Source organism: Mustela nivalis (assembly GCF_964662115.1).
Source record: "Mustela nivalis genome assembly, chromosome: 3".
NCBI classification, from domain to species: Eukaryota; Metazoa; Chordata; class Mammalia; order Carnivora; family Mustelidae; genus Mustela; species Mustela nivalis.
In genome coordinates, this window is record NC_139022.1 from 4,618,405 (window position 1) to 4,638,332 (window position 19,928).

The window sequence follows — 19,928 nt, forward strand, 5'->3', positions numbered from 1 at the left end:
TGGGGCACCATGGCAGAGCGGGAGGGGCCAGCTACTAAGGGTCTGGGTGTCGGAACCATGGGAGCGTGGCTATGGGGGTGTAGGGGCGTGGCTACCAGGTGCAGTGGGGGAACCTCAGGGGCGTGGCTATGGGGTGCAGGGGCATGACTACAAGGTGCAATGTGGACCTCGGGGGTGTGGCTACAGGGTGCAGGGTCGTGGCTGCAAGGTGCGGAGGGGACCAAAGAGCCCTGGCTATGGGTGCAGAGGGTTACCAAAGGGGCGTGTCTATGGGTACTGCACAGAGAACTGCAGGGGGGTTTCAAGTGGGACCTTCAGGGGCGTGGTTACAGGACTGGGGTGGGTCCCGCAGGAGTATGACTATGGGTGCAGAGGGGAACCGCAGGAACAAAGGTACAGAGTGCAAGAGGGGAACTGTAGGTGTGGCAATACGGTGCAGAGGTGAACCACAGGGCCCTGATGGTGGAGGGAATCACAGGGGTGCAGCTGTGACGCCACGGGTAACCTCAGGATCTCAGCTACTATGGTGAGGACAGTGAGGGCTGAGCTTGCTGCCAGGCCTGACATGTCCCCCATGGGATGCCCAGGGTGGTGCTGCAGCCCTGAGGCACACCCCAAAGCACAGGGGTCCTGCATGTTGCACGGGTCTCGCCTTGGGGCCCACCTGTAACAATGAGGGTGGCACTGGTGGCCTGGGGTCCACAGGCACATGCGTATTCGCCCGCATCCTCCCGGCGCAGGTCCCTCAGTACAAGCTCCACCGTGGGGCCCCGCTGCCGAGGCTCCCTGCGCCCGTCAGCCTGCACCTCCAGGCCGCCCTTGCTCCAGACCACGGTGGCGTTGGGCTGGGACAGCTCACACCGTAGGGTGACCGAGGCCCCCTCCTCAGCCTGCAGGCTCTGTAGGGGCTCCCTGAATACCACCTGTGAGGCTGAAGGGTAGGCGGGGGGCCGAGAGACACAGAATCAGCCCCACCATGGGCATCCCAACATACAACGGGACACACTGAAGGCGGACAAGTTGGGCAGATTGGGGTGAGGTGAGAGAGAGACACAAGGGGAGAATTCTGTCCCCACCACCTGGAGAGACCCCATGAGGATATGAGGATGGAGGCCAGTAACCAAAGGACACAGAACAGTAGAACAGACAGAGGACAGAGGAGGGGAGTGCCTCTGACAGCCATAGAAGATGCAGAGACACAGAGACAAGGACAGGCACCCATACACTCCATGTGGTTACACATGGTCTTTACACATGACAGTAAGCTTTGCCAACGTTCTCTCCTGCCCACACATGCATGAGTACTTTGCAGCATCTGTCACGGCCAGGCCACAGATCTCCAGCACACACATGGTCCCTTCCTGCCTCAGGCTGACTCTGTCCCCAGATCTGAGGGTCTCGGACCCCTTCCTCCACTCCACAGGGGCTGCCTTGCCCAGCTCACAGTGCAGCATAGCTGTGGCACCTTCTGTGGCCTCCTCATCCCTTAGACTTTTTGTGAACTTGGCAGGCAGGGCTGGGGAGGGTCAAGGTGACACAGAGAACATCGGACTATCTTGGAGACACTTTGTCCATGATGGAACACCCACAAGAATCACAAACAGTAAAGGGTCACGGCGTGAATGACTTAATAAACACACAGATACTGAGAAAGACAAGTAGTCCAGGGCAGACAGACACAAACCTGGACATGACATCAGGATATACACAGAATGAGGACATGGAGGGTAGGAGAAACCAGTTAAGCCCACCAGCGAGACACAGACAACCACAATCCTACTAGAGAGAATGTGGTGACAGGGTGACACTATGCAGGGACTAAGCCACAGGTCCACATAGTCACATGTGGTCTTTACCCCTGATAGTCAGAGTGGCTGATGTCTTCTCCTGCCCGCACACACACGAGTACTCCCCAGCATCTGCCATGGCCAGGCCACAGATCTCCAGCTCACATGTGGTCCCATCCTGCCTCAGGCTGACTCTGTCCCCAGCTCTGAGAGTCTCAGATCCCTTCTTCCACTCCACGGGGGCCTCCTTGCTCAGCTCACAGCGCAGCGTGGCCGTGGCCCCTTCCGTGGCTTCTTCCTTCCTCAGGCCCTTGGTGAACTTGGCAGGCAGGGCTGGAGAGTGTCAGAAAGACACAGACACAATCATGGTCTCTGACCACATGGATGAGATGGGACACAAACATCACAGAGGAGACACAGACCCAACTGGACGTGGACTACGTGCTTGGTGTGTTGAGCATATGCTGTGAGCTATGGCTTCCCTCAGCCTGGCCTGTGCTCAGTGTGGCCATGGCCTCTTCAGTGGCTCCTCAGGACTCACACTTGGTATGACTCTGGCCACCACAACTGGGGAGAGTCAGACACAGGAGCAGAGATGTTGGGGGCAGAACACACTGGGACAGAGGACAAGACAGGCTCCCATAGGACAACAGGACTAGCAGTGACCAAGGGCTGGGAAGTGGCTGGGATGCTGGCTTCTCGTGGTTCACACAACAGCCCAGGAGAGAAGGCAGATTCCATGGAGTAATGGATGGGGGGTAACACCAAGAGAATGTGGGAGAGAAGAAACATGAACACGGACTGAGAGCAGGTGGATATCACAAAGTCAACTGGACACCAGAACACAGCTCTGTTTGACCACACATGGTCTTTACCCCTGACGGTCAGCGTGGCTGATGTCCTCTCCTGCCCGCACACACACGAGTACTCCCCGGCGTCTGCCACAGCCAGGCCACGGATCTCCAGCTCACACATGGTCCCATCCTGCCTCAGGCTGACTCTGTCCCCAGCTCTGAGGGTCTCGGACCCCTTTTTCCACTCCACGGGGGCCTCCTTGCTCAGCTCACAGTGCAGTGTGGCTGTGGCTCCTTCTGAGGCCTCCTTGATCTTCAGATCTTGGATGAACTGAGCAGGCAGCGCTGCAGAAGGTCAGATGTACAGAAACCATCAACCCCTCTGGAGGACTAGGGGCACAACATGAACACTCAGGATGGGAACAGCAAAGGAGTGGAGAGGAGATCACACAGGCCTGTGTGTGTGTGTGTGAGAGAGAGAAAGAGAGAGAGAGATTGTGAAGGCTTCTGGCATCCTGCCTTGAGGTGCAGTTGCCCTGGGCACTGGCTCTCTCTAGGCATCTTGTCTTCTCAATGTTCTCCTACCCTAACCTTTCATATGGTTAAGCTCTGGCCTCATCTGTTCTGAGCTCCAAGCCAAGCTCCTCTAGGTCACAACCAATGTTTGTGATGGGATGGACATTTCTCATGGAGGAATCCCCAGGAGACATTTCCTGGCCATGACATTCACTGCTCCACTCTTGTCTCCCATCCCAATCTTCCCAGCCTTGGAGGGGCATCCATCCAGTACTGGACTCACCTGGGCTCACTGATGCCATTCCCACACACTCTAGGCCCCACCTTCTCAACTTCATATGTTCCTGTCCAGACCCCACCAGACACTCACTCTCCTCAGTTACAGGTGACCAGCATCTACACTGGTCATACCACGTTGTGGAGGGACTCATCTTCCCCCAAATTCATATCAGATCCCCAACCCCACGACAATAGACTGGGGCTACCTTTGGAGAAGGGGGTCTTTCAAGAGGTGACTAAGGTAAAATGAGGTCACTAGGGTAGGGTGATCAAAAAAGGGGGATCAGGATATAGGCATGCAGAGACAGCCAAGGTGAGGGCACAGAGAGAAGGCAGTCATCTATAAGCCATGGAGAAGCCTCCAGAGAAACCAGTCCTGCACTGTCTGGATTCTAGACTACAACCTCCAGGATTGGGAGACTCCACTTTTCTGCTGTTGAGGTCACTTCTCCATTGCACAGCCATGCCAGTTTTGGTCTCAGGAGTGGGTTGTTGCTGTTACCAAGAGCTTCAGTTGTGGCAGTGGCTTTGGCACTGGGTGTTGGGCAGAGGCTGGGTTTCGGTGGGCAGCTGGATCAGTGTGGATTGCCTTGAGAAAATCATGGTGGGACGTGTCCATACGCACACCATGGCACATTTGGTGAGGCCCAAAGTGGAAATGAGGAACAGTTTATGGGACACTTGGAGGAAAGGTGGTCTTTGTAGGAAGTGGCAAGGAACCTGGCTGAGTGCTGTCCCAGAGTCTGCAGAAGGAGGGACTCGCGAGCAGTCAACTTCCATGTGTAGCTGGGAGGATCTCTAAGCAAAGAGTTGAGGGAGCAGCCTTTTTTCTCCCTGCTGCTTGTGGTGAAATGTTAGAGCAGGGAAGAAGCTGGCAACAGAAACAGGGTCTCCCCGGAAGGATGTGCAGAGGGTTGGTCTGATGAACTAGACTCCGGCAAATGGCACAGGAGACCAACCAGGCTGTTGAGGGCATCTGGCACTGTGTCTGAATCAGACGGAGATGAAAGGCCAATACGATGGAAACCATCAGCCTTGTGGGGTTCCAACAGGGTGGGCCCATGAGCTGCCCAGCTGTGCACACGTATTATCCTTCCACAGTGGAAAAGAAGGAAACTGTTGCAGGGCTGCCATGGCACCCACAGACCAGGCCACCTCCACCCACAGCTGCAGCGACAAGTTCATCACTCATGGGCCCAGAGGCTCCTTCTCCAGCCTTAGAATCCAAGAGTCTACGCTGCTTGTTCTTGCACCCCTGGGGACCAGTGACCCGCTCCTTCATTCCCATTCCTCCCCTTTGGAGCAGGAATGTGTATCTTGCGCTGGTCGCCCTGCTACATTCAGGAGGTGCAGAGCCTGACTTCACAGGTTCACAGCTGGAGAGGAATCCGCCTTGAGTCTCAACTGGACCTCATGATGTGCTGCCGTCGCACTTTGGATTCTGAGATGACCCTGGCATCAGTTAAAGCCTTGGGGTATTGGGGACGGGCTGAATATACTCCACATGGGAGAAGGACGTGGATTTCGGGATGGGGGCAAGAGGACAGAGGGTCACAGACAGGCTGTGTCCTACCCGTAAATCTGCACACTAGAGTTGTACCCCCAGGACCTCAGAATGGGAACATATTTGAAAATAAGGTCTCCCAGGAGGTAATGGGGGGAAGACAGTTCACTGGGGTGGGTCATTATCTAATCATACTGGTGTCCTGATAAGAAGAGGGGATCAGGATGCAAACACACAGAGGAACAACCAAGTGAGGACACAGCGAGGAGATGGTACATGTACACCAGGGACAGAGGCTCCCAGCTCCTTCATCACAGACTTCCAGCTGCCAGGACTGTGGCCACATGCAGTGCTCGTCACACAGTCCATGCTAAGACAGAGCACTTCAGACACTCCAGCAACCTCCACAATCAAGCAGACCCTGTCACCAACAGAGCGCCTGGGCAGTCTGGCCACCTTATCTCTGAACCCCAGCAATGACCCTTGTCCTGCACACATCGGGCTCAGGACACACATCCTCCCAACTCCACTTCTGGGCCCACGGCCTGGGCCTGTCAGTAGCCTGAACATGTGCCACCACCCTGGGAAGCTCTCCTAGTGTTCACCTGAAGTCCCTGCATCATCCACCCCTGTGGCCTACACATGAACACCAGTGTGTTCTTCATGTGAGTTTGTGGGTGCACCACATAATGGTCATCGTGGGGCCCTGGCGTGACAGCAACACTAAGAGATACAGGGAATGCACAGAGTGGGAGAGAGACGGAAATTACTCAGGTGGCCACACACGGTTGTTACCCCTGACAGTCAGCATGGCTGATGTCCTCTCCTTCCCGCACACACACGAGTACTCCCCGGCGTCTGCCATGGCCAGGCCACGGATCTCCAGCTCACATGTGGTCTCATCCTGCCTCAGGCTGACTCTGTCCCCAGCTCTGAGGGTCTCAGATCCCTTCTTCCACTCCACAGGGGCCTCCTTGCTCAGCTCACAGCGCAGCGTGGCCGTGGCCCCTTCCGTGGCTTCTTCCTTCCTCAGGCCCTTGGTGAACTTGGCGGGCAGGGCTGGGGAGAGTCAGAAAGACACAGACATAATCACGGTCTCTGACCACATGGATGAGATGGGACACAAATATCACAGAGGAGACACAGACCCAACTGGACGTGGGCTACGTGCTTGGTGTGTTGAGCATGTGCTGTGAGCTGTGGCTTCCCTCAGCCTGGCCTGTGCTCAGTGTGGCCGTGGCCTCTTCAGTGGCTCCTCAGGACTCACACTTGGTATGACTCTGGCCACCACAGCTGGGGAGAGTCAGACACAGGAGCAGAGATGTTGGGGGCAGAACACACTGGGACAGAGGACAAGACAGGCTCCCATAAGACAACAGGACCAGCAGTGACCAAGGGCTGGGAAGTGGCTGGGATGCTGGCTTCTCGTGGTTCACACAACAGCCCAGGAGAAAAGGCAGATTCCATAAAGTAATGAATGGAGGGTAACACCAAGACAATGTGGGAGAGAAGAAACACAAACATGGACTGAGCGCAGATGGACATCACAAAGTCAACTAGACGCCAGAACACAGCTCTGCTTGGCTGCATGTGGTCTTTACCCCTGACGGTCAGTGTGGCTGATGTCATCTCCTGCCCGCACACACATAAGTACTCGCCGGCATCTGCCATGGCCAGGCCACGGATCTCCAGCTCACATGTGGTCCCATCCTGCCTCAGGCTGACTCTGTCTCCAGATCTGAGGGTCTCAGACCCCTTCTTCCACTCCACGGGGGCCTCCTTGTTAAGCTCACAGCGCAGCGTGGCCATGGCCCCTTCTGTGGCCTCTTCCTTCCTCAGGCCCTTGGTGAACTTGGCAGGCAGGGCTGGGGAGAGTCAGAAAGACACAGACACAATCACAGTCTCTGACCACATGGATGATACGGGACACAAATATCACAGAGGAGACACAGACCCAACTGGACGTGGGCTACGTGCTTGGTGTGTTGAGCATGTGCTGTGAGCTGTGGCTTCCCTCAGCTTGGCCTGCGCTCAGTGTGGCCGTGACCTCTTCAGTAGCTCCTTAGTCCTCGTATTTTGTATGACTCTAGCCAACATGGCTAGGAGGAGCCAAGAAGTAGGGAGACACAGTACGCTGTCTGGGGGACTTGTGTTGAGGACAGGTACACACACAAGGATCAGACAACTACAGAGTTGCCACGGCATGAATGAGACACACAGGAAGAGATGGTGAGGGAGGCAAATGGCCTTGCAGAAACCAAGGGCACAAAGGACTGGACACAAGCAGCAGAACATGTGCTTAATGAGGACACAGGCTCCAGGATAGACACAGAAACCACAGTTGGAAAGACACAGATACCCACGAAGTCCTACAAAGAATAAGGGGTGACAGGAGATGATGCACAGACACCAAGCCAGAGACCCACGTGGCTACAAATAGTCTTTACCCCTGATGGTCAGCGTGGCTGATGTCTTCTCCTGCCCACACACACACGAGTACTCCCCAGCATCTGTCACCGCCAGGCCACGGATCTCCAGCTCACACATGGTCCCATCCTGCCTCAGGCTGACTCTGTCCCCAGCTCTGAGGGTCTCGGACCCCTTCCTCCACTCCACAGGGGCTGCCTTGCTCAGCTCACAGCGCAGCATGGCCGTGGCCCCTTCCATGGCCTCCTCAGCCTTGAGACTTTTTGTGAACTTGGCAGGAAGGGCTGGTGAAAGTCAAGGTGACACAGTGAACAACAGACTGAGTAAGATGAGGAGTCAGGATGTGGGCATTCAACAGTGAAACACATTCTGGAGCAAATAAGCAATCAAAGTGTGGACACTCAGACACATGGGAGAACCAGTGTGTATGGCTGGAGGACAGACTGACCTAAAGCCACCTGGGTACAGGCCAGCAAGGAGACAGAGAAGCTGGCATCCTCAAAGGGCCTCGGGACATGGACATACATGCAGAAATGGCCACAGTGCCCACAGCAGACATCTTCCCACATCTTCCACGGCCCATCCTGCTTCAGACTAGATTCAAGGGCCCAGGTTCCTCCTCTACTCCACACAAGTTGTCCTACTCAGATCACACCACAGTCAGTGGCTCCCTATATCATGGCAATTTGGGGATCCTGACAGATAAAGCCAAAGAAGGAGACATGAAAAAGTCCCCTTAAACTCTCTCTCCAGAGGAGCAAGAACCACCCAGCTGGGAAGGAAAAAGGAGCCGCCCTCCTCCTGTCCTGTCACCGTACAGCAGGTGTCCTTGTGACCAGCACTTCTAGAAACAGCTCTTCTGGGCCACCTGCTGCCTGTCAACCTAGGTCCTCTGCCCCTGGGCTAGAGGGCACTCAGACTGCAGGGCAGGTACCACTGCCCATGGCAAAGATGCTGTGCCTGGCCACAGGGCTCAAGTGACACAGGGGCCTGGCTTTGCTTTTGGAGCTCTTCCAGATGTGGGGTTGGCCTCATCCTGCCCCCCCATCTGCTTCCCTGCAGGAAGTAATTAGGACCCAAAAGGGCCCCTAAAAACCCAGCCCAAGGAGCCACCAGCCACACCGTGGTCAGGCCCTGTGCATCCCCAAGGGTCTTGGGCCCCTCACCACACTACACAGAGGGCCCTCCTCCCTTGGTCTGCCCAGGCCTTGGGACCTTTGTGAACTGGGGTGGTCAGGCCTGGGAGAGTCAGACAGACACAGACCATGAACTCAAGCCAGAAGAGAAGGAAAGGCCACAGACACAAAGCTAGAAACATGGCTGCCTATCGGAGGCAGGGTCTCTGGGGATGGCAGGCGGGATGCCCCATAGGAGGTGGCTCCATGCACAGGGGCTCCCCTGACATGCCTCCTCCAGCCCCATCCCCAAAGGACATGGCCCGGTCACCCCTGACCCCTGAACAGCCTTCCTGCTCCAGCTGACACAACCCTGTCCTTCTCTGTGCATCCTGCTCCACCCCAGTTGGACATACCATGCCCCACTGGACCCTCCTGTGGCTGCTGCGAGCACAGCCCAGCCACCTGCCAGTACCACACCTGGACTCCCACCCAACCGTGGACACTCACCTGTCTTCCTGGGTCAGACACTCCGGACCTTCCCCCTTTCTACACCAAAACCTTACCTCCCCCCTCACCTTGTCATGCAGCCCCAACATGAGGTCACCACCATACCCACATCAGCTCACCTCCTCACCCGCCTCGACTCACTTCACCTTCCTCACCCTCACCTTGACTCACCTTCACACCTGCCTCACCTCACCTCCACATCCACCTCATCTCACCTCACTCTCTACACCCAACTCACCTCACCTCAACCTTTGTACTTACCTCAACAAACCTGATCTCCAGATCCAACAAGCCTCTGCGTCATCTCTGTACCTAGATCTCTTCCCCATGCACCCTCCACACCCACTTCCTGCCCCGTAAAGCTCTCCCATAGCCCTGCATGTGTGTCCTGGCTCTCCTCCTTCATCAGCCTCCTGGTATCTCTGTCTTGAATTCCAAGCTTCAACTTACTTCCCAGCTCTTCCTCTGCATACTCCCTTCAGAGGCCTCAAGAAGGCTCTAAATCTCTGTTTGTATTGTGGGATGCCCCCTGTCTCTCCCCTAGATGTGGCCCCCCCAAGGGCAGGAAGATCTTTGTTCTCTGCAGTTTATCCAAAACGAGTGTCACACGAGGAGGTCTTAGAGATTCATGCTGCAGGAAGCAGGAGACACACAGAGAAGCAGGAGGACCATGCAGTGACCAGGGCAGAGCAACAGGACCTGACACAGGTTTGGGACATGAAGACACTGCTCTACATGGTCACATACGGTCCTCACCTTTGATGGTCAGCGTGGCCGATGTCCTCTCCTGTCCGCATACACACAAGTACTCCCCAGCATCTGCCACGGCCAGGTCACGGATCTCTAGCTCACACACGGTCCCATCCTGCCTCAGGCTGACTCTGTCCCCAGCTCTGAGGGTCTTGGACCCCTTCCTCCACTCCACAGGGGCTGCCTTGCTCAGCTCACAGCGCAGCATGGCCGTGGCCCCTTCCATGGCCTCCTTGCTTCTCAGTCTCCCTATGAATTCAGCAGGCAGGGCTGGGAAAATTCAAACACAGAACATCAGGTTCTCTGGAGATTGTTGGGGGCAGGACATGACAGGACAGAGAACAAGACAGGCTCCCATAGGACAACAGGACCAGCAGTGACCAAGGGCTGGGAAGTGGCTGGGATGCTGGCTTCTCGTGGTTCACACAACAGCCCAGGAGAAAAGGCAGATTCCATAAAGTAATGAATGGAGGGTAACACCAAGAAAATGTGGGAGAGAAGAAACACAAACATGGACTGAGCGCAGATGGACATCACAAAGTCAACTAGACGCCAGAACACAGCTCTGCTTGGCTGCATGCGGTCTTTACCCTTGATGGTCAGCGTGGCTGATGTTTTCTCCTGCCCACACACACACGAGTACTCCCCAGCATCTGCCACAGCCAGGCCACGGATCTCCAGCTCACATGTGGTCCCATCCTGCCTCAGACTGACTCTGTCCCCAGCTCTGAGGGTCTCGGACCCTTTCTTCCACTCCACAGGGGCCTCCTTGCTCAGCTCACAGCGCAATGTGGCTGTGGCCCCTTCTGTGGCCTCCTTGCTTCTCATTCTCCCTATGAACTCAGCAGGTGAGGCTGCAACAGGACCGACAGACAGAGAATGCCATTTTCATCCTCCCACAGGGACGAAAGGGGTTTGTGGGCAGGCAGACGGGGCTGCTTACCCTTCACAGTGAGCGTGGCCATGGTCCTTTGGTCCCCGAAGCAGCAGGAGTATGGTCCGCTGTCCTGGGGCCGCAGGTCCCGGACCACCAGCTCAAGCACTGTGCCCTCCTGATGCAAACTGTACTTAGGTCCAGGCCGCAGAACCTCCTCTCCACGGCGCCATTCCACGGGTGCGACCACAGACGACAGCTTGCAGCGCAGAGTGGCAGCCCCGCCCTCCAGCACCTCCAGGTCCTTCAGCCCCTCACGGAAACGTGCTGGCCGTGCTGTGGGCAGGCACACGCTCAGTTCACACCCACCTCCTGCACCCCAGCCAGGGCCCTACGGCTGCCGGCAGCTGGGGACACAGCAGCCAGCAGGAGATGAGAGCAGAGAAGGGCAGACTGGCGTGAACAGTGCCCCCCCAAAGTCACAGGCCGGAGCCCCACCCCCCAGAACCTCAGGGCAACTGTGACTGAACAAGGGGTCTTTACAGAGGTAATTAAGGTAAAAGGGGCCACAGGGTTGAGCTTGACCCTGCGAGTCACGTAATCCCGCAGGCAGAAATGAGGACACAGACACAGACAGATGACAGTGCAAGGACACAGGGAGAAGTTGGCACATCCATGCCACGGAGAGAGGCCCCGGGAGAAGCCAGTGGTGCCCACGCCTGGACCTGGGACTTCCCAACCCCAGGACGGGGAGACTGTCCACGTCTGTCGCTGGACCGCCCAGCCTGTGGCATGTGTTAAACAACCCATGCTAACCGAGCAGGGGGAGACCAGCCAAGTCCGAGGAGGGAGACACAGGGGTCAGGACAAGACACAGGCATGAAGCAAGAAGCAGGCAGCTGCTCAGGAGACAACAGGGGCGGGGGAGGACAACTCCAGCAGCAGCAGAGCCCTGAGACGGAAAGAAGGGGGGATGCTGGGGTCCCAGGGCCCCCCACCCTGAGATGGAGTGTGATCCCAGGAACTTACCGTGGACCCTGACAATGGAGCTGGTCCAGGATCCCCCAGACTCACACTTGTAGCGCCCACCATCCTGCAGGGTGGCTCCAGTAATGACCAGCTGTGCCCGGTGGCCCTCCTGGCTCAGCTGGCAGCGAGCCGATGGCCGCAGGGCCTTCCCGTCCTTGGTCCAGGACACGGGGCTGTCCGAGGTGGTGGTGTCACAGATCAGGGTCAGGTCCTCCCCCTCCGTGACAGTAGCGTCTGTGAGCTCACAGGAGAACACACTCAGCTTTTCTGGGGGTACAGAGAGACACACAGGATGCTTGGGGACTCCTACACACAAAGCAGCTCCCTGGCTAGGTGTGCAGCTGCCCCCTCGGGCCAGGGTCATGGGCTGCCAGGGGGATGAGGCAGGCCTGGTACAGCACAGTCCACCCTGTGAGGATGGGGGATCGCCCTCCAATAGCCCACCTCGCCAGGGTCCATAGGCTGGGCACCATCCCCATGAGCCCCAGGGTCATACTCTATGTGTGGCCAACATCTGCCCTCCCCATGGCTGCCCCTTAGTCCGTGGACTGGGCCCCCCACAGCGCGGAGCACACAGCCCACCTGTGACCTGCAGTGTGGCTGAGGCCCGCTGGTCCCCCGCCTCAAAGTGGATGGTGCCTGAGTCCTTGAGAGCCAGCTGCCGAAGGGTGAGCACATGGTACCCGCCGGGCTGAGCCTGGATCTCATTGAGCTCATTGGGGTGCAGGGGCGTCTGATCCAGGAACCACTGCACAGGCCCATAGTCGGGGGGGGAGATGCGGCAGGAGAAGGTGGCTGACGAGCCCTCGCGTACCTCCACATCCTCCAGGTCCTCTGTGATGAGCACCCTCTGGCCTACAGGGTGCAGACCGGCAATCAGGGGCCCCTGCAGCCAGCTGCCGCTGGAAATAGGCCGTCCCCACTCCCAGGTCATTCATCCCATGGGCTGTCCCCACTCCTGGACCACTCGTCCCATGGGCCATCCCCGCTCCCAGGCTGCATGTCCCGTGGGCCGTCTCTGCTGCTGGGCCACATGCCCCGTGGACCATCCCCATTGGCTCCGGCATAGGGGACCAGGCTGCACATCCCATGAGCCAACCCAGCTGGCTCCGGTGTGGGCAATCAGGCTCATGCCAGCACACAGGAAGGGCTCACAGCCATGGCTACACAAATTTGCACCAGGTACCACCAGCAGGGCCTCAGAGACGAAACCACCAAGGCCCTACTCCCAGGAACAGGGAAACTGAAGCTGGTCTCAGAGGGCCTCTGAGCCCCCTCCAGACCCAGCTCCCAGCCAGCCCCCTACAGACCAGGACCCCGCCGGGCCTCACCCTGCACCAGGAGCCGGGCCTGGGAGCAGGCCTGGCCAATGTCGCAGGTGTAGGTGTCACTGTCTGCCTTGGTCAGGGCACTGATGGTCAGCTTCAGGGTCAGGCCATCCTGGCTGGGTGTGTGCTTCCCTGAGGCAGGCAGCTCCGTAAGCCCCTTACGCCAGATCACCACAGCGGCAGGCCGCTCAGTCCTGCACACAAACACGGCCGTGCCCTTCTCCGTCCCCTGCAGATCAGCCAGCTCCTCCGTGAACCGGTTTGCCTTTTCTGGGAGGGGTGGGAAGGGGTGGGGGTGAGGGCTGTGTGGACCCTATGCCGGCCCCTTGGAAAGGGAACATCCCCCACTGTGGGCACCTCCCCTGCTGAGGCCACGGGGACCCCTCCCCGGGTCTCTTGTGGGGTCACCTTCCACACGGAGGCTCGCTGTGCTCTTGGAAGCCTCTGTCTCACACGTGTACTCGCCGGAATCCTTGGGCGAGACAGCATGGACCACCAGCATGGCCCGAGGGCCATCGGCGACGAGGTCATACTTCTGACTCTTGCGAATGGCCTTCCCGTCCCTCAGCCAGCGAACTGGGGTGCCGGCCCGGGACAGCTCACAGCTCAGCACCACATCCTCTCCCGGAGCAGCCTGCTGGTCTTCTAGGGGCTTCACAATGTCCGCGGGCCTCTCTGAAGAGGGCAGGGCAGCCACCATAAGACACAGCCGGGTCCCAGCCATGCTTAGGGTGAGGGTGGGGCAGGTAACCATGGGGACCTTGGGCCCTGGAAATCAGGAGCCAGCGTGTCATGGGGAGGAAGCTGGGGAGAGGACACAGGAGGCCAGAGACTCTCACACCTTGGCCCCCTTCAGAGCCTGGGATTGAAAGCATGGCTGCTGGCAGCAAGAGCTGAGGACTGGGTGTCACCACCTGCACCTGAATTTGATTTATGCCAGGTGCATGAATTCAGGAACAGCAGCAGCGACTCACCAGCTCAGGGAGCCATGAGCCTAGGGGCTCCCATAGCTGTCAGACCACACACCAAAGACCAGAAGCCCTGCTTCTGCCCAGAGTCTGGAAAGAGGGAGCTCCTTCAGATGACTAAGCCCCAGCCCCCAACAGTGTCTCTGGATCTCCAACCGGGGAGCTGCCCAAGGGGACAGTCCCAGGAGCACCCCATTCCTGCCTGAGGCCCCACAGTACCCCCAGCCCCATGGAGACAGGTGCCCATCCCTGCCCCGTGCCCACCTCGGACGATGAGGGAGGCCTTGGAGGTGAGGTCCAGTATGGAGAACATCACCTCCCCAGCGTCACTAGGAGCAGCATCTTGGATAGCCAGGGTGTACTTGCGGCCCTGGCGGCTGGCCCGGAAGCGGCCCGAGCCACCCACTGTCTTCCCACCTACAGTCCATGTGGCCACGTCGCTGGTGTTCTCGTGGGACAGAACACACTCGAACGTGCAGCTCTGGCCCTCCAGCACCTCCACCATCTTCAGCCTCTTGGTGATGCCCACGTGTAAGTCTGTGGGCCACAGGAGATGGCGGTCACCCCAGGCCAGGCTCTTGGACCCCAGCCCCTCCCCTACCCCGATCTGGCACCATCAAGCCCAGAGCTGCCCCAGGCAGACCCTATGAAAGCTGAACCCTCACTCTCACCCCCTGAAGCCCTAATCCTGGGGGGCCTGCTGTCACTTCCAGTCCACTACAGGACAAGCACTGTCCACAGCGGTCACAGCTTGAACATTCCAGAAGGCCAAGGACGGGAGTCCCAAATGAAGGGGCCGTCTAGCTCGAGCACAGACTCACCATGCTGCCCTGCCCCCTTCCCTTTCTGTCCTCAAACCCCAGCCAGACCAGCAGGGACCCGCCACAGGGTCCACAGGGTGACCAGGCAGCAGGCCTGCCTTGCACACGCACGTGAGGGAGAATGGGACCGAAGGAGCTGGGCCAGGAGAGCTGTGCACGCAGGTCAGGCTCGGGCTGAGAGGGACATCTGCTGTGCTGGCCGTGAGGGGGCCCACGCTGCCCTGCTGACTCCATGGGGAGGCACGTGGCCTTCAAACAACCACCTTCACCAGGCTGTGCCTGTGGCCTGGGAGTCCCTCCAGGGCATCCTACATCTGACATCTTGGCTTCTGCAGCCAGCCACCCCCAAGCTGTAGCCTTGACTGTACCCCTTTGTGACCCCCATAGCTGCCCACACACAGTCCCCGATGCCGGGGGAATGCCTCCAACCACCGGGACTCTATCAGGCACTGCCAGTCCAGTCTCCCCAGCCCTCCCCTTGCTCATCGTCCCTCGCCCGCCTGCCTGTACCTGGGTCTCCTGGGATCACATCCAGCCTACTCCTCCAGGAGCCTATCCTGACCTCCAGAGCTCTGCAGGTTAGCCTCCGGGCCTTGGAGAAGGGGTGGGTCCAGGGCAGAGGCAGCTCTCCCCACACACACACACCTGGAAGCAGCCCCGCACCCTAAAACTGGCTCCGCCCCAGACCCGGCCTCGTCACCTGGAAGCAGCTCCGCCCCCTGGAACGGACCCCGCCCCTGGACTCGCCTTGTCCCCTGGACGCGGCTCCACCCCCTGGGCCTGGGTCTACCTCCTGGACCCGCCCCGCCCCTTGGCCGCGGTTCCACCACCTGAGCCTGGACTCCTTTCCTGACCCGCCCCGCCCCCTGGAACGGACCGGATCCCTGGATCCGCCTCGTCCCCTGGGCGCGGCTCCACCCCCTGGGCCTAGACCTGTCTCCTGACCTGACCGGGCCCCTGGAACGGACCCCGCCCCTGGACCTGACCCGCCCCCTGGACGCGGTTCCATCCCCTGGGCTTGGACCTGCCTCCTGGACCCGATTCCAACCCGTTGGGCCTGAACCTGCCTCCTAGACCCGACCCGCCCCCCGGACGCGGCTCCACCCCTTGGGCTTGGACCTGCCTCCTGGACCCGCCCCACCCCCTGGCCACAGCTGCACCCCCTGGACGCGCTGTCCCGGCGCCAGCCACGCACCGTGCACACTGACTCTGGCGCGGGTCTCCTCGGAGCCCACGCTGCAAGTGTAGAGGCCGGTGTCGTCCCGACTCAGGTCATGCACCACAAGCCCACGCGTGCCCGCCGTGTGCAAGAAGTCGTACTTGTCGCTGGGGCCCAGTTCCACGCTGTCTTTCCGCCACACCACGCGGGCCTGGGGGTCCGAGACCTCGCACTGCAGGGCCAGTGTGCCCCGCTCCTCCGCGGACACATCATCGAGAACCTTCAGGAACACCACTGGCTTTGCTGGTGGGGGGGCGGATGTGGACAGGTGAGCGCCAGCTAGGGGCCTGCAGAGCCCAGCGCCCCTTCCTGGGAGGACCCTAAGGGCCCGCAGGGACGCCTCACCTTTGACCTCCAGGCGGGCAGTGGCCGACACCTTGGGGGAGGAGGCGCGCACGGTGCCCGCATCCGCCCGCCGAACCCGCTTCAGCACCAGCGTGTGGCGCTGGCCCTCGTGGGTGATCTCATGGAAGCTGTCGTTGTACAGAGGCGTGCCGTTGAGTGACCACTCCAGCTCCTCGTCCTCATGGGACAGCTCACAGAAGAAAGAGGCTCGGCTCTCCTCCGTGACTTCTATGTCCTGCAATGGCTGTGTCACGGTCACCTCGCGTGCTGCAGGGGCACGGCAGGCCGCTCAGCACCCGTTCCTGGCGTCCCCCGCCCTCAGAGACCCTCCCAGGGCCCCGTGAGCCCTCGCGTGCTTCCAGGGGCACGGTGGGCCGCTCAGCCTCCGAGATCCTTCCAGGGCCTCAGGCGCCCTCGGTACCTTCCACGGTGACCTCCGCGCTGCTCTGGGCGCTGCCGGCTTGGCACCGGTAGATGCCGGCGTCCGCGGGTGTGAGGCGGAGGATTCGCAGCTCCGCCATGTGGCCCTCCAGGCTCATCTTGAACTTCTCAGAGGGTGCCAGGGGAGTGTCTTCCTTGTACCACTGCACGGCCTTGGGGGGCGGCTTGAAGTCGCAGGACAGGACCACCGACTGCTGCTCGCGCCCCACCTTGGGCTCCAGCGGCCGCGTGAGCACCATCGGGATGTCTGCAGCAGAAGGGAAGAGGGCGGTGCTGTGGCCTCCGGGGGACCACGGGTTCTACCCCAGCCCTGATCCAGGTCCGTGTGCAGCCCACCCATGCCTTGCGCTCACCTGAGACCACCAGGCGTGCGGTGGAGCGCGACTTGCCGATGGTGAAGTGCACAGGCCCGGTCATGGTGGAGCAGGTGCGCCGCAGAGTCAGGCGATGCACGGTGCCCTCCTGCTCCATGCTCACGTTCGCCCCCGCCTGCAGCATCGTCTTTCCCAGGAGCCACTTGGGCGGCCGCACCGACGGAATGGAGGTCTCGCACTCGAACCAGGCGGGGGCAGGCTCCATCACGGTCACGTCCTGTAGACCGCGCACGATGGTGATGGATTGCTCTGTGGGTGAGAGATTGATTGGTCACTGGCGCGGTCCGGCAAGGAGGACCGCCCACTGCCCTGGGACTCCGGAGAGGCGCCCCCACAGTGCTGCCCGCACCTTCCACGAAGAACTGGGCGCTGGTCTTCACGTCTCCAGCGTTGCAGGTGTACATGTCCTCATCCTCGGGCTGCACATCCTTGATGATTAGCTTCCGGTAGAGGCCGTCACTGACCATCTCGTACTTGGGCCCAGGCTGTAGTTCCACGCTGCCCTTGAACCACTGTACCTGCGCACTGGCGCGAGACAGCTGGCACTCCAGCACGCCGCGGTGCTTCTCCATTGCTATCTTGTCCCGCAACGGCCGCAGGATGGCCACTGGCAGTTCTGTGGGTGTGGTCGGTGTGGTTGGGGGGTGCTCAGAGCTCCAAAACCCCACACCCAAACTGGTGTGGGTGCTCTTCAGCCTCCAACCAGCAGACTCCCACCACGCTCCAGCAGAACAGCCCACGCTGGCCCGGTTCACTGTCCAGTGATGGCTATGCCGAGTGTCTCCATCGGGCTTCTCTGGGACCCCACACACACAGCTGACCGGGAGGAAGCGGAGCACACCCACTTCCGTGCCCCTGGCCCTTCACAAGCTCCTTCCGTGCACCCCTGCTCTCCACACATCCCTGCTTTGCCACATTTCCTCACACCTCCCCCTGCACACCCCTGCATCAAGCAAATCCATGCCTCCTTGCCTTCCTGCCCCTCCCTTGCCATTGACTCTCTCTTCTCGGTGCCCTCACTGTCACCAAGGCCACCAGCTAAGGGCTGATGCTCGACACCTGCTGGGGTCCACCTGCCCCCCCCACCTGCCAGGGGTGCCATCTGCCCTCACCACCTCTCCAGCACTTGCTCCAGTCCCAATTTCAACAAGGAGACCCTGAGCCCTCATACAAAAGGCTGAATCTCCAAGACCTCTCCTTCTGGGTCACTGCTGTCCTCCCAAGAAAGGCCTGGGTGCTCCACGCCTGTTCTGTGGCAACGGACCTGTCAGCCCCTGGAAGGCCCAAAAGGTGTGTGTGCACCCACACACTGCCCAGCACAGACCCTCCCCTGGACTCCCTCACCTTTCACTCGGAGCTGTGCTCGTGATTCTGCATTTTCTGCGACAAATTTGATCTCCCCGGCATCTTCTGCCAGGACCTTCCGGAAGATGAGAGTGTATTTCCTTCCTGGAAACACAGGCCACTCAGTGCTAGGGGAAGGAGGGCCTGGGGACTGGAGGAGGACATGCCCTCCCGAAGCCTGCCCACCACCGCACCTTCCTGACGGGTGCGCACGTTGTCACTGGGCCGAAGCTTAGTGCCCTCCCAGAACCACTGGGCCGGCACCTCGTCGAGCGAGACCTCACAGGAAAACGTGGCACCCTCCTTCTCCATCACCTCCACGTCCTCCAGGGGCCTCACGATCTGGACCTTGCGACCTGGGGTAATGAGCAGGGCCTTGTCACCCCTGGACACGCGAAGCTGCCCCTTCCCCCCTCCCACCTGGACTGCTGGAGGGGACAGGGCAGGGTGAGCCAGGGGGCTGAGCCCCCACTGGGGAATGTGGGGGTGCCAGGAGGTTCTGACCCTCATCGGCCCACCTTGCACCTTCAGGGAGGCTGAGCTCTGAGCGTCGTGGGCATCACACACGTACACGCCCTGGTCCCCAAGCTCACACCGGTAAATGATGAGACTCCGACAGGCACCCTGGGCCACCATGCCCACTGTCTTGCCCACCCGCAGCTCCACACCGTCCTGAGGAGGGATGAGGTTGGGTCAGGTGCTGGGACTCCCCAGCAGAGCCGTCCCGTGCCTGACAGGCCACCAAGAGAGGCAGAGGGAGCCAGAGTACTCGGGTGAGAGGCAGGCACCTTCAGCCAGCGCACATCCACATTGGGGCGTGACAGCTCACACTCCAGGGTCACCTTGTCCTTCTCTGTGGCCACCATGTCCTTCAGGGGGCGGCTGAACCTCACAGGCAGCTCTAGGGTGGCAGGAGGGGAAGGGTGAGAGGCAGAGCCAAGAGGGGCCTGAGCAGGGCGGTGTCAGACAGCTGTTCTAGGAATGAGACACAGAGCCCAGAGCCCAGGATTCTGCCACCCCAGCCCACCCGCCTCCCCAGGCTACCTGGGGAACAGAACAGGGTGCACCCAGGCCCACGCACCGGTTACCATGAGCCGCGCGGATGTGTGCACCCCCTCAGCTTTGAAGGTGACGAGGCCGCCATCCTGTGGCCGCAGGTCCAACAGCGTGAGCGTGTGGATGGGGCCATGCACGGCCAGCTGGCACGTCGGCCCTGGCTGTAGCCGCAGGCCATCCCGCGTCCAGCTGCCCTCCACGTCAGCGTGGGACAGCTCCACCTCCATGCTGACTGTGCCCAGCTCGGACACCTCCACCGCCTGTAGGCCCCGCACGAGCTGGACCCGGCGCACTGAGCACACATGCAGGGGCAGGGGTAAGCCACTGCACAGACACCTTAGCCCGCGGGGCCAGCCCTCACTCACCTCCCCATGGGGCCTCAGAGCCAAAGGCCCACCCCTTCCTTCCCAGCACCCCCCAGGGCCTGTCCCTGCAGGGGGACATCCA

At 60.0% G+C, this 19,928-nt stretch overlaps 1 protein-coding gene across 24 annotated transcripts in view; it reads right to left on the reverse strand.

The window, feature by feature from the left end:
• Window positions 1-19,928, reverse strand: part of OBSCN (obscurin, cytoskeletal calmodulin and titin-interacting RhoGEF) — a 142,710-nt gene that overhangs the window by 54,998 nt on the left and 67,784 nt on the right. For 16 of the 24 annotated variants that reach the window (XM_082723998.1, XM_082723990.1, XM_082723979.1 and 13 more), the window contains 24 exons: window positions 19,507-19,773; window positions 19,214-19,326; window positions 18,944-19,097; window positions 18,620-18,781; window positions 18,426-18,530; window positions 17,431-17,697; window positions 17,061-17,330; window positions 16,688-16,954; window positions 16,267-16,533; window positions 15,898-16,164; window positions 14,146-14,418; window positions 13,322-13,588; window positions 12,917-13,183; window positions 12,168-12,440; window positions 11,586-11,852; window positions 10,626-10,892; window positions 10,273-10,536; window positions 9,689-9,952; window positions 7,328-7,591; window positions 6,482-6,745; window positions 5,676-5,939; window positions 2,663-2,926; window positions 1,857-2,120; window positions 665-931 (listed from right to left, as the gene is read on the reverse strand). In XM_082723998.1, the coding sequence (XP_082580124.1) occupies window positions 665-931; window positions 1,857-2,120; window positions 2,663-2,926; window positions 5,676-5,939; window positions 6,482-6,745; window positions 7,328-7,591; window positions 9,689-9,952; window positions 10,273-10,536; window positions 10,626-10,892; window positions 11,586-11,852; window positions 12,168-12,440; window positions 12,917-13,183; window positions 13,322-13,588; window positions 14,146-14,418; window positions 15,898-16,164; window positions 16,267-16,533; window positions 16,688-16,954; window positions 17,061-17,330; window positions 17,431-17,697; window positions 18,426-18,530; window positions 18,620-18,781; window positions 18,944-19,097; window positions 19,214-19,326; window positions 19,507-19,773 (5,868 nt within the window). The remainder of the gene's footprint in view (window positions 1-664; window positions 932-1,856; window positions 2,121-2,662; window positions 2,927-5,675; window positions 5,940-6,481; window positions 6,746-7,327; window positions 7,592-9,688; window positions 9,953-10,272; window positions 10,537-10,625; window positions 10,893-11,585; window positions 11,853-12,167; window positions 12,441-12,916; window positions 13,184-13,321; window positions 13,589-14,145; window positions 14,419-15,897; window positions 16,165-16,266; window positions 16,534-16,687; window positions 16,955-17,060; window positions 17,331-17,430; window positions 17,698-18,425; window positions 18,531-18,619; window positions 18,782-18,943; window positions 19,098-19,213; window positions 19,327-19,506; window positions 19,774-19,928) is intronic. The other 8 variants (XM_082724001.1, XM_082723999.1, XM_082724000.1 and 5 more) reach the window with 8 other exon arrangements.